This window comes from Eumetopias jubatus, unplaced genomic scaffold (assembly GCF_037043125.1).
Source record: "Eumetopias jubatus isolate StellerSeaLion01/CBP00866 unplaced genomic scaffold, mEumJub1_p1.0 scaffold_17, whole genome shotgun sequence".
In the NCBI taxonomy this organism is placed as follows: Eukaryota; Metazoa; Chordata; class Mammalia; order Carnivora; family Otariidae; genus Eumetopias; species Eumetopias jubatus.
The window spans coordinates 43818482-43832499 of record NW_028274823.1 but is presented as its reverse complement, the minus strand read 5'-3'; the positions used below and the strand labels follow the sequence as shown (position 1 = coordinate 43832499).

At 38.3% G+C, this 14018-nt stretch overlaps 1 protein-coding gene across 2 annotated transcripts in view; it reads right to left on the bottom strand.

Moving 5' to 3' along the window:
• Window positions 1-2144: 2144 nt before the first annotated feature.
• The window catches only part of WAPL (WAPL cohesin release factor), an 89353-nt gene continuing 77479 nt past the window's right edge, over window positions 2145-14018 (bottom strand). For both annotated transcript variants that reach the window (XM_028098657.2, XM_028098658.2), the window contains exons 16-19: window positions 11722-11929; window positions 8518-8606; window positions 4757-4852; window positions 2145-4490 (exon numbers count right to left, since the gene is read on the bottom strand). In XM_028098657.2, coding sequence (XP_027954458.2) covers window positions 4425-4490; window positions 4757-4852; window positions 8518-8606; window positions 11722-11929 — 459 coding nt within the window. In that variant the 3' untranslated portion in view covers window positions 2145-4424. The remainder of the gene's footprint in view (window positions 4491-4756; window positions 4853-8517; window positions 8607-11721; window positions 11930-14018) is intronic.

Below are 14018 nucleotides of genomic sequence, written 5' to 3'. Positions count from 1 at the left end.
ATCTGAAATAGAGACTTGTTTTATGACCCACCATGTAGTCTGTCTTGGTGAAAGCTTCATGTACATCTGAAGAACTGTTGAGTAGTGTCCCATAAATTTCAGTTAAGTCAAGGTAGTTAATCATTCAGATCACTTTTCCTACTTTAAAAAATATATATCCTATCAATTCCTGAAGGGTGTTAAAATATCAAACTGGTTGTGACCTTGTCCATTTCTACCTTTTAGTTTTTGCTGTATTCTTAAAGTTCTGTTAGGTGTATAGGCACAATTATTATTCCTTACGGATATATTTCCCCCTTCCCCTAATCATCATGAAATGCTTAAGCTTAATATTCATCTTTTGTCTTAATCACTTCATGTTTAGTGTCTATCTTTTCCCATCCTTTTTCTTTCAAACTATTTGTATTTAGCAGGTCTCTTTTTCAGTTTGATGATCTGTCTTGTAATTGGAGTATTTGGTATACTTATATAATTATTGGTATTGTTAGATTTAGTGAATGTTGTCCCTGTCCTAGCAGGGGTTTTTTTGTTGTTTTTTGCACTTTTACTTAAATCTATTTGCTCTTGCTATTTGTTTCCTATTTTTCTCACGTTTTTTGTTTTTGTTACTCTTTTCCCAACTTTGGTTAACCAAATATTTCAGTGTTCCATATTTATTCTTGTAAGCAGCTCTACCTATATGTCTTTGCATTGTTTTTTACTGGATGTTATAGGGATTATAACGTCCATCTCTAATTTATTATAATCTAGTAAGTATTAAACTACTTTTAAGATTTATGAACCTCCCAACAGTATAGTTTCATTTAGCCACATCCTCTGTAATACAACTCTAGATAACAAACAGGTCCTTTTAGGTAACTGAAAACTAGGTAGTCTACTGATACCGTTTTCTATTTTTGCTCCTTAAGCCAGTACATAGCCTTTGGAGTATTCAAATTGCACAGAAACTAAGGAAATAGAAGTTTTATCAAAACAATTATTCCAATTTTTTTTCCAAGATTCTAGGGGTGCCTGGCTGGCTCAGTTGGAAGAGCATGCAACCCTCGAGGTCATGAGTTCGAGCCCCATGTTGGGTGTAGAGATTACTAAAAAAACAAAACAAAACAAAACAAAAGTTACTAATCTATGCATCCAATATCAGGAGACCATTAACAGTGAATTGTGCAAACCTCTTCCAGTCCTTCCTTCTAATGTAAGAAAAAACCGGAGGGACATGTTTGAAACATTTTAATAATCACTGAAGTTTGTTCCATTTTCTCGCTGCTTTAGTCACTACCAAGATATTAACAATTCTGGAAATAATTTTAGAGACTTGCAGTTAAAAGGACACAAACCCAGCGACCTCAGCAACAGAAAAGCCATTATCCCAGGTGTCTGCAATAGTCATAGTACTCTGTTGTTTAGAACATTTTACTTTCCTGACAGAGTGCAAACAGACTGGTGAAAGCTACCATTTACTTGGACCTATGTGCTAGTGCTTCACATGCATGGTTTCACTGAGTCTTCACAATCCTGAGGCAAGCAAAAGCCCCATCTTTTAGCCGAGTAAGCAGGGTAATTGGGAAATTGCTCGAACATACATCAGCACTTGTTTTCCAAAGGTATGTGTGTGGTTTAGGTCTTTCTAGATCCACAGCCTGCACTCTTAAACATGGTTATACACTGTTTATGGCCGGAAAGGGGAAGCGGGGATGGGAACTCACAGGAGACACCCTTCAATCTAGTTTTTTAATTAAAAGCAGTGAGGAGAAGTTAAGGAAACCACCTGTATTCCATTCAGGAAACTTAAAAGTCTGATAAGAAAACTGAAAAACTAAAAAGTAACTGTAAAAAAATAAAAAAGTTTTGGGTCATACTCAGAGGGGCAAAAAGACTAAAGCAACTAACTTTAAATAAACACATCAAGGGCATAACTATACAAGCAGAAAATCACCATCATTAATGAACCTGAGTTTCTGAGAGCTGACATTACATTCAGAGAAGTATTAAAAAACATGGAGAAGTACATAATGTTTAACAAAAATTGGTTTTTATGTGTATGTTGAAGGGAAATTCATGTAACGCCTGTTTCCCCTTAGCTATATCAAGTTCATGAGATTTCTTCCTCCAAAACAGTTCAATAGATTTATGTTAAAGACAACATGTGTATTGAAAGTAGCAATTTTATTTGAGTTAAAATTATTTACAAAAACCCAAAGACATACTTCATGAAACTGGTACAAACTATTTTTTTCCTGCCGTTGGCTTTTGCTCCAAAGATCACAGCTGAGAAATACTGTATAAAATAAAAATAGGATTGGATTCAGAAAAGTACTCTACTGTTCTAATTTCCAATTGGTAGTATTTACAGAAATATTTACAATGGAAAAAAAGGTTACTTTAAAACTTTAATTTGCAAGTCAGCCTCAAGTACCCTAAAATGCAGAGTTCTCTGAGGGTTAAAAACACACAAATGCACTGCAGCTGGTGAGGTGATTTCTCCCCCACCACCCCCCACCAAAGTCTGCATTTCTATCAGTGCTTGACAATTAGTTATTATTTAAAAAACAAAACAAAACAAAAAACTGTTAAACACTGAGGTAAATCAATTCTCAAATGATTACCAGTGTAACAGAAAAATGTAGTTCGCCCTGATTGTTCTCATCCATTTTGTAATATTCTTTACCATCTGCCACAAGTCAGTTTTACCAAAAATCTGTTCCTTTTCCTAAATCCAATGATTAATAAATATCAATGCACTTTAAAATTATTAAACAAAATATATCTAACTAATTCAGTTTTATGAATATCATTTATTGATACACTTTTAAAACAGTTTGCTAAGCTAGCTTTTATACTCAGGGCAAATAAAACCTCAATCTTTTCCAAGTTACACTGGCATAACTATGCTGTTAAAAGGTGATGGGTGGGGGTTGGGTGGGTAGGAGGAAGAAAACAATTTGCCTGGAATCAGTTACTTCCTTATAGATTTCCCAACAATCTGCATTATCAAAAATAGGAAGACAATAGAAGGCAGCCACTGCATTTACAAAACATTACAGCTGGCACTGATACAAGAGCCCCGATTTGTCACTTTATACAAGGAAATAACAAAGTCTAAATGAGTAACAATTAGACTTTCAGCTATTTTCCTCAATACACACCAAACTAATATTTTTATGGCTTCAAGTTTTACAAATCCAATGAAGAAACATGATATAACTACCTGAAAGGTATTTAAAATATTAATGAAAGAGATCTCTGGAAAGCCTGGATTCAGGCCCAATCACCAAAAAAAAGTTTAACCAGTGGTCTGAACAGTAATTAACACAAGAAAGATTTGCAATGTTGTGAAATTAAATATATAAAATGTGTTTTGTGTGTTCCATGACTGTTTTCCAAACACACTGTTCTATGAACTAAGAATCTGAATGAAAAAAAGGATCTTCTCTGAACCAGCAATTTAAGGCTTTGCGTTTATGCATTTGATCCTGTCACTCTATAGAAGAATATACACATTATCTGGAAACATGAATTCCACATTGGTGTTTTAGCTTCCCTATATTTACTGTACTGAACATTAGAAAATATATCTAGAGAGTCCTCCCTCAAAACTTAAATGTTTCAAGAGCCGCCTCTAGCATTAAGCTGAAACTACCCCCTGGGTTTGTCTATTTTGCTTCATCCTTTAACAGGGCACATCATCTTACATAATATTCCCTCAAACTGTTGTTGGTTTTCTTGTGTCTACAGCTATGACTCATCACGGTATGATAATATGGTCATGGTCTCAAAAGTGAAAAATAGTTCAACAACCCAAACCAAATCAAAAATAAAAAAATATACTATCAATCCCTTGTGTCTTTGGATTCCATCTAATTTTAAATATAGACAGTAGTTCAGGGAACAACAACGAAAAAAAATTCACAAAATTATTAAAAGCTTTATTTACGATTGGAATCATTCAACAAAAAAGCAAAAGCAAATGAGCCTGAAAAAGGAACTAAGCTGTTGTCTAGAATGTCCTCAAAACATTCGATACCTCAGTAGCTAAGCTGCCTCTGCACCTGGCTGGCATGACAACAGTGGCTCAACACACACAGCAGTTGCACTAACAGCAGCACAAATTCTCCCCTTAAAACTCGCCCAGAATAAAGCAAGAGAACAGGGGAGAGTATAAACTCTGCCAAAGTAAGTGTATTTAAATACTGCACGGAACTGTTAACAGCCTGAACCTTTTCCCTCATTTTTGATAGTTGCAGATTGATGTAGTAACTGTCATTTAGCAAATGCAGAATGCATGACGAAGAAATCAGGTGGCCTTAAAAATCCAAACATGAATGATACTGATGAATGTTCTTGGTATATCTTCAAGGACTTCTTTCATGACTTTTCTCTAAGAATAGCTCCAGCATTACCGAGCACCTGAAGCAAAGGTAAAGCAGCTAGCAATGTTCCAAGTACTCAATCACTCTGGAGATAGATTTCTGGCCTGTGGTTCCAACAGCACACTGAAGGGAGGTGGAGAGAGGAAGTAACAGTTAACACTAACAAATTTTAACAAGCATCAAATCAAAGCTTAAAATTTTTTAGCTTCACTAAACTGAACACTATGAATCAAAACACAAATATTAAATTGTAGCTTTAATAATTATCTTAAAAAACACAAGAGAATCCCTTTTTGCTTCTAGTCACGAGGGCCATATAGTATTTTAATTTCTATGGTCATTAATGCATCACATTTATGACCACAGAAGCTGCAACAGAAGCTACTTACAGTAAGATTCATGAAGCTCAGGAATTTTTTGAGCATCTCTGTCATTATTGAAAAGTCCCCTTCTGGCAGATATTCTCGCACAGTGGTCACATTGATCTGAGAAAAGAGATCAAAGAAATACTGGTCAGGTGGCAGAAAACAGGAGTTTGCACCCTGCACTGTGTTGCTGGTTTTGGCACATACCTTCTTCCAAACTTCTACGAGGTCCTTGAACTCCCTGTTTAACATGCCATTTCCTCTTCCAGCCTCCTAAACTCTGTGTGTCTGTCCATTCCCTACCCCATCCCTTCCTCAGGAAGGTAAAACTGGCAAAAGCTACATTTGTATCCATATTTACTTTTGTAAATATACAGAAAAATGCCTGAAAGAACAAAATGCACTGTTGAGTGTATGTATTGTTGGGGTGGGAAGCAGTGTCAAGAAAAGGAGGGGGAAACTGAGAATGCACTCAAGGTGCTTACAGAATAACAAAAATCTTCATGTTCCTATGTAGGCTGGGAATTAACTAGATCTTTCCAAAGATAATCTAGTTTCACGAGAGAATGTCAGCAATGCCAGGAGAGAGCATTACTATATATATATATAAAACCAATCTGCCACATGGAAAATATATAACTTGCTTAAAACCCTTTTCTATTTCAATGTATTTTTTCAATGTTTTAAAGATTCATAAATAATAAAAGAAAAGGCTCTTTTAAGTATGTTCACCTACAACAAAAAAGCACAAAAGAAAATCTGTCCTGAGTTTTAGGCCACAAGGCAGGAGGAGTTTCTGATTTTTGTTGCTGGGGGCAGGGAAAAAGACTACATATTATGCTTTTAAGAAATCTGCCACTGGTCTCCTCTCTCCCTTTTTTAATTTTTTTAATTTTTTTTTTTTGAGGTGGGGGAGAGAGAGAAAATCTTAATTAGGCTCCATGCCCAGCATGGAGCCTGAGGGGTGGGGGGTGGGGGGTGGGGGCTTTGATCTGGATCAAGATCATGACCTGAGCCAAAATCAAGAGCAGAAGGCTCAACTGACTAAGCCACCCAAGCACCCCCCTCTTTTTTTTTTTTAATTCTTGTCAGCATACTTTTGCAATTATAAAGAAACAAAATAGTATGAATACAGTTTCAGAAAAGATCTAATAAACGTTACTAAGTAATTATGCAATATCAATCACCCATATTCTAAGTAAGCCACGTTCCCACCAAAAGCCACTACCCATCCCCAGCTGTGAGGTGGAGTGCAAATTTACTCCTACTGAGTTAACACTGCAGCTAAAACACAGAGATTTTACAAAATGCTTAAAAAATATACTGAAGTGGTGAATGTTGTAAGGGCAATCCCAATGGAAACTACAGAGCTAAAGGAAAGCTGGGTTTAAGAATGTCTTTAGGGGCGCCTGGGTGGCTCAGTTGTTGAGCGTCTGCCTTCGGCTCAGGTCAGGATCCCAGGGTCCTGGGATCGAGCCCCGCAGAGCCCGACGGGGAGCCTGCCTCTCTCTCTCCCACCCCCTCCCCCACCCCGCTTGTGTTCCCTCTCACTGTCTGTCAAATAAATAAATAAAATCTTTAAAAAAAAGTCTTTAAAAAACAATTTCCAGGAAGGCAGCATGACAGCACGGTGGTAAGAGCAGTAGCTATGGTGGCTATGATGGCTGCTCAGTAGAAAAGTGCATCGCTATGATACAAAATAAATGATTTAGGTTTTGAGTGAAACCCTCCATAATCAAACCCTTTTCTATCAACACTCTACAGAATGCAACATACAGTGGCTGGGGCATGGGAAGGACAGTCACAGCACATGTTTTTAAACAGAGAACAGCAGGTACAAAAAAAAAATGAGGGGCTCTTTCGGAAAAGCGTGCAACTCAATCTCAAATTTGTGAGTTTGAGCCCCACACTGGGTATAGAGATTACTTTAAAAAAAAAAGAGAGAAAATGAGAAATGGCATGGCTTATTTGAGCAATTTAAAAAATACCCAACAGGTATGACAGATTTAGGAAAAGTAGAAGCAGTTTTAACAAGTTTTACTTGTAGCAGTGAACAAAGTCATGATTCCCTAAATGATGGAAAGCCAAGATTGGTTAAGAGTAGTGATCCGATGTGCTCTTTGTGAAGTTAGCTGTGGTGGCAGCATCCAAGATTTCAGGAATGGATTCAAGAGAGCAGGAAAAAGACCAGTGAGGAGACCGACCACTGCAATGCACCAGCTGCATGGTGTGCAATGGAAGAAGACCCAATCCCCTGGGCTTCCTAAGCATGCAGCCCTTTACCATAAAGCAGCATTTGGTACAACCACCTGCTTTCTCGTCTCTCTTCCACTTATACTATTGAGCAAACCGATTTCCTTTACAATTTAGGTGTCAACTAGTCTTTTGGGGTTAATCATAATGACCCCTCCCAAGGCAATAAAGACATCTAGACTTCTACAAATTCACAACACTGCCCAAAACCTAAGGACCTTATGATCTCTTTAGAGAAGACAGATACAGATGAATAGGAATTTATTTACATGAGAAAAATGGCCAAAGATAAATCACACTGTCCTAGTATCGTAAGTTAATGTCTAGGCCCATTATTTAAGAACATACCTGAAACTAGGGTGTGTGCAAAACAGAATACCTAAAAATCATTAAATTTAAATAGTATGCCCATTCTTTCCCCTTTGCCCTTAAAATCTCTGAATTTAAGGAAATAAGGAAAAGGACTGAGCTGAAAAGATTCCAGGAAAGGGGATAAAGATCCTGTAGGGCCCCCACAGCCACGATGAGAACTTTGTTCTTGAAAAGCCGTGGTGCCAGTAAGGGCCACAATGGAGCAGGCTACTGTGCATTTAGATCAGAGCTTGAGTATAATATAAATATGGAAGAAGAGACAGATAGGGAGTCAGAATAAACCAAACAACACAAAAGAAAAGCTAACCCTTTCACTATAGAATAGACTTCCATTCTTGCCTCCTGAATGCCCTTGGTTCCTAAGGAAAAGAACTTTTTAAAGTTTTCATTTTAAAATCTGGCTCTTCCACTAGACCTTTCCCTAAGAAAGTCCTCCCAATAACTGTCCCAAGAGCCAGAACTGTCCGCTTCCGTGCTGACTCAGCCCCACCAACTGGACACTAATACTTCTAGTTAAATCATCATAATCTAAATCTTCACATAGTAATCCCATTTTCCTTGCCAGCAAGTGGTTCAAACAAAAGCCATGTGAGCCAATGCTGGCCAAGATAAGGGGAAGTCTACTTGGTGCAGTGAGTGTGGAGGGATCCTAGGGGAAAAGAGCATTTCTCTCAAAAAGAAACAGACGAGCAGCAGCCACCTTCTTCTGTTGAACATTATTTAACTAGATGAGACATGCAGCCAGAGCCAGCATGGGGCCAGGAGGAGACCTAGCACAAGACAACATGCAGGGGACAGTAGGGTTTAAAGACAAATTTTCTGAGTCCTTGATAGTATCACTGAGACTACGCTTTTCCATCTTAAGCCAGCTGAGCACAAGTTTTGTATTATGCTTTTACTTCAACCAAAGCCATGTAAATCAGTTCATCCATCAATCAATCAAAAACTTTCTCATTAAACCCAATTACTCCTCATTTTAGAATGTACCTTTAGAAGTTTACCCAATAAAAAAAATAATTATAAAAAAGTTTACCAAATATTTGAAAGTTTTAACATGAGGGGGAAAATAAAGTAATACATAAGTTAATTAGGTAATGGTACGAAGTTGTCACAATGGAATCTTTTTAAGACACATAAAACAATACTGAACTCTTACTTACTGGACTCTCCTGGCAGAGACACCCAAGAAGTAGCGCTGTGTATGAGGCCACAATGCAATCCTCCATGTGTTTGCCAGCATGCTGAAGGGCTAAGAATATTTAAACACAAAACTGTTATAGTGTATTAACAAAACCAAAATAACAACAAAAAAACCACCCCACCCAGAACACCAACAATTGTTAGTTATCTTTTCTTCAGAACTCCTTAAACATTGATAGATAGATGGTGCTAGGAAAATGGGATAGCCACACAAATGAACAAAAACTTATGCAAATGAAAGAGGGACCCTTAATATAAGCACAAAACCATAAAACTCTTAGACAAAAATAAAGGACTAAGTCTTTATGACCTCGGGTTATGAAATGGCTTCTTAGATACCACACCAAAACCAAAAGTGACAAAATTAGATAAACTGAACATCAAACAAACTTTTGTGTTTCAAAAGACACCATCAAGAAAGTGAAGAGGCAATGGAGATATGTAAATGAGCAATAAGCATGTGAAAACATGCTTGACACCATTTATTCAACGGGGAACTGCCAATCAAGTGACATATACCTTCACACCCACTAGGATGGCTAAAATAAAATAGACAAATAACTATTTGTAAGGATTTGGAGAAACCAGAACCCTTAAACACGGCCAGCAGGAATGTAGAATGAAGCGGTCATTTTGGAAAAAAGAGTATGGTAGTTCCTTAAAATGTTAAACACTGAGTTAACACATAATCCATCACTTTCACCCCAGAGAAGTGAAAATATATGTTCACACAAAAACTTGTACATGAATGCTATGTTACGGCAGCATCATTCATAAGAGCCACAGGTGAGTTATTTAAAAAAAAGAAAAAAAAAAAAGCCACAGGTGGACACAACCCAAACATCCATCAACTGATAACTAGATAAACAAAGTGTGGTACATACCTACAATGGAATACTTGGCTATAAAAAGGAATTAAGTACTAGTAACATGTTACAACATGAATGAACCTTGAAAACATTAGGCTAAGTTAAAGAAGCCAGTCACAAAGGGCTACATATTATTCCATTTACATGACATGTCCAGAATAAGGCAAATCCAGAGACAGAATTAGTGGCTGCCACTGGCTGGGGAGGGGAGAACAGGGGGTAATGGCTGCTAAATGGGTATGGGGTTTCTTTTGGGGTGATGAAAATGTTCTGAATTTACACAGTGGTGATGGTTGCACAACCCTGTGAATGTACTGAAAACTACTCAATTGTTCACTTTTAAAGGGTGAATTTTACCTTGTGGACTGAACTATGGCCCCACCCCCTGCATATGCTGAACTCCTAACCCCCAGTACCTCAGGGTATGTCTACACCTGGATTGGGTGTTTAATTAAAGAGGTAGTTTAAACGAAGTCACTGGGGTGGGGTCCTAATCTGTCTGCCATCCTTATAACAGGAGATTAGAACAAAGCTACACATAGAGGGAAGACTATCTAAAAAGATAGGCAAAAGATGGCCACCTACAATCCAAGCTTGGAGAGACAAGCCTCAGACCAACCCTGACACGCTGATCCTCCAGAACTGTGAGGAAATCCGTGGCTGTTGTTTAAGCCACTCAGGCTACAGTACTTTGTTACAGCAGTCCTCATAAGCTAACACATACCCCAATAGAGTGGTTATTACAAAAGACGGCTAAGCAACCAAAAATATTATGCCAAAGGAAACATGAACACTTAGAAAAAGGAACAGCAATTTCTTACAATATTAGAACTAATGGCATTAGTGGAAAAGTGGGCATAAGAGAAAGAGACCAGGCTCAGAAAAAGACATTTGCTGGGACTTGCTTCCTACCTTGGTGAGGCTAAACATATAATTTCATAACCTGAGTGACAAATGGCTATCCTGCAGTACTTGCATAAACAGTAAATCCAATACCAGTTGCTGACAACAGATGATAAACGTAATGTCTCCTTCAGTGTATTCCTTACTGTGCTTGCAAGCTACTACATACCATTTGAGAACTACGGAGAGACTATGGACTCCGGGAATCAAACTAAGGGTTTTAGAGGGGTGGGGAATGGGGGAATGGGGGAATGGGTGTGCCCAATGATGGGTATTAAGGAGGGCACGTATTGCAGGGAGCACTAGGTGTTATATGCAAACAATAAATCATGAAACACTACATCAAAAACTAATGATGTACTGTATGGTGACTAACATAACATTAAATCAATCAATCTTTAAAAAAAAAGGAACTATTACTGTAATTTATAATAATAGATCTCAATTTAGGGCGCCTGGGTGGCTTAGTTGGTTAAGCATCTGCCTTCGGCTCAGGTCATGATCCCAGGATCCTGGGATCGAGTCCCACCATCAGGCTCCCTGATCAGCGAGGAGTCTGCTTCTCCCTCTGCCCAACCCAGCTCCCCCACTCCCCTATTCCCCACTCATGCTCTCTCTCAAACAAATAAAATCTTTAAAAAAAAAAAAATCTCAATTTATAAAGTGAGGCTCATACAGGAATCTCAAAATTTCAAAACTGTAAAAACCTTTAGAAGTCCTATTGTTCAACCACTCTCTTTTCAGGTGAGTAATGAAAGGCCAGAGCAGGAAGGAAAGGGAGACTTTTCCTGCACTGCACGTGTGCCTTCCTCACTGCTAGGAAGCCAGCAAAGAACTCCTATCTATGAGCACTGAAATACTAAAGCCTGGGGGCGCCTGGGTGGCTCAGTTGTTAAGCGTCTGCCTTCGGCTCAGGTCATGATCCTGGGATGGAGCCCCACATCAGGCTCCTTGCTCAGTAGGAAGCCTGCTTCTCCCTCTCCCACTCCCTCTGCTTGCATTCCCTCTTTCTCGTGGTGTCTCTGTCAGATAAATAAAATCTTAAAAAAAAAAAAATACTAAAGCTTGTCTGCACTGAACAAGAGAGGCCATAAAAGAATAGCAAGGGGCGCCTGGGTGGCTCAGTCGGTTAAGCAACTGCCTTTGGCTCGGGTCATGATCTCAGGGTCCTGGGATCGAGCCCCCCATCAGGCTCCCTGCTCAGCGGGGAGCCTGCTTCTCCCTCTCCCTCTGCTGCTCCCCCTGCTTGTGTGCTCATTCTCGCTCTCTGTCAAATAAATAAATAAAATCATTAAAAAAAAAAAGAATAGCAAGATTATGACAACACATGAATTAAAGTTTCAGAGGGAGAAAACATTTTCAATTTGAATACATGACTTAAAATAAATGTACCTTTATTGAGGTCAAGTTCTTCATCGTCCTCCTCCTTCTTATGTTTCTCTTCTGTACCATCGGTCTTTTCAGTTGATACCCACTGTATTTCTCCACTTGTCTCTTGCCACTCTCCACTCTTATCATGCTGAGTGGTGGGAGCATCTTTGATCAATTCATCTGTTTTACTTTCTGCCAATTGGGCTGCTCGTTCTCGCTCAAGGAAAAGCTGGTAAAAATTATTTTTGAAGATTATTAAAAGAACACCAAGCAACATGTATGTACCCAAATATAAGGTATGTTTGCTTTTAAAATCACTAACCCTAAGAAGCATGCTATCTGGTTAAAAGGGGTAAGTTAACAAGAAAAGCTTTTGCTCTACATCCAACTGAAGGCAAAAAGGAAAGTATAAATGCTGCTGGGATTCAATCAAGTAAAGTAAATGTATTTACTAATGATACAGGCATTCTGTTTGTAAGAATGCACATCTTAACACTTGCCCTTAAATTGGATAATGACAGGATATTTCAAGCAAAAATTACAAACTTGATGTAAAAAAATTTTTTAAAGCCTGAGCAAACTAAATAAATTAAGGAAGAAAAGACACTAAATAAAACTACAAAATATTGGGGAAAAGCAACATGGCCTCTTTAAAAAGAAATTTAAAGAGATAAACAAGGGATGCCTGAGTGGCTCAGTCGGTTAAGAGTCTGCCTTCAGCTTGGGTCATGATCCCAAGGTCCTGGGATTGACTCCCGCATCAGGCTCCTTGCGCAGCAGGGAGCCTGCTTCTCCCTCTGCCTGCTGCTCCCCCTGCTTGTGCTGACAAGTAAGTAAATAAAATCTTAAAAAAAGAAAAGAAAATTCTCTCTTTCCCTCTGCCCCTCCCCGCCATCCACCCTGCCGGCTTGCTCTTTCTCTCTCTCTCTCGTAGATAGGTAGATATTAAAAAAATAAAGAGAAACAAGCACCAGTAAAAATAAAAAGCAAAAGGTCTCAAGAGGACTCAGAACTGGACCTCATCTAATATTATTAACTATGGAAGAACACAGTGAAAACTAAGTCAAAAGGGAACGGAACCACTGGATGCCTTGCTTTCATGTACTTAGCTTTCCTTGTGCTGGTACAGAGCTGAATGTATGGAAAGCATTTACTGACAGGATTTGGGAAAAAACTCCAAGTTACTAAAAACAACTACCTGAAAATCAAATGCCAAGCAGACCTCAAAAATTTGCTGAGTATAGCAAAGAGTGGTATATAAACTTTAATACACTTAAGAAAATAAAATTTGAGCTTTATATAAAAGTGGTATTAAAATTTCTTAAAATTTCGGGGTCCCCAAAACCCCTTTGTAGAATCTGTGAGGTCAAAATCATATTCATAATAATACTGACTTCTTTCATTCTCTCATGAGTGTATAGTGTTTTCCAGGATCTACATACTATGTGATTATGTTACTGCTCTGATGGCTAATGGAAGGAGTTGTCTTTGTGTTATAGTTTTCTCAGTTTTGATTTCAAATTCAGTAAATATCAATAGATTGAACACACATAAACAAAAATTCTCTGGAGTCCCTAATAATTTTTAATAGTGTAAAAGAACTCCTGAGTTCAAAGTATTTGAGAAGAGAATGATGGGGTCCTAGTTATGACTCAGGAAAAGATCAAGCTGTTGTGGGTTACTTCTTTCAAGGATTACTAGTTTCAAAACGGCCAAAAAGATTAACAGGGTAGCAAAGGTTTCAGAAACAATGAAATGGACAGTTCATTACCAATTTGAACATGTGCAAATTATCATTTAAGGAAAGAAATAACAAAGGTAGTTAGGAACCTATTAGATTGGAAAAAAAATTAAAAACTGCAATGCCCACCATTGTCAAGAAACGAAAACTCAACATGCAGTTTTTTGGGAGAAGTGTAAACTGAGGAGAAAGACTATGTTTAGTGGCTGGGATCAGGTGACATCAATTTTTATTTTCATTTCATTTTTTAAAAAGATTATTTAATCTCTACACTGAATGTGGGGTTTGAGCTCGTAACTCTTGAGATCAAGAGCACATGCTCCTCCACCGAGCCAGCCAGGTATTCCACAGAGATATCAATTTTTTTTATATTTAGTTTTTTTAAAGATTTCTATTTTATTTTATTTGTCAGAGAGAGAATGCACAAGCAGGGGGAGCAGCAGGGGGAACAGCAGGCAGAGGGAGAAGCAGGCTCCCCACTGAGCTAGGAGCCTGATGTGGACTTGATCCCAGGACCCTGGGATCATGACCTGAGCTGAAGGCAGACACTCAACCAACTGAACCACCTAGGTGTCCC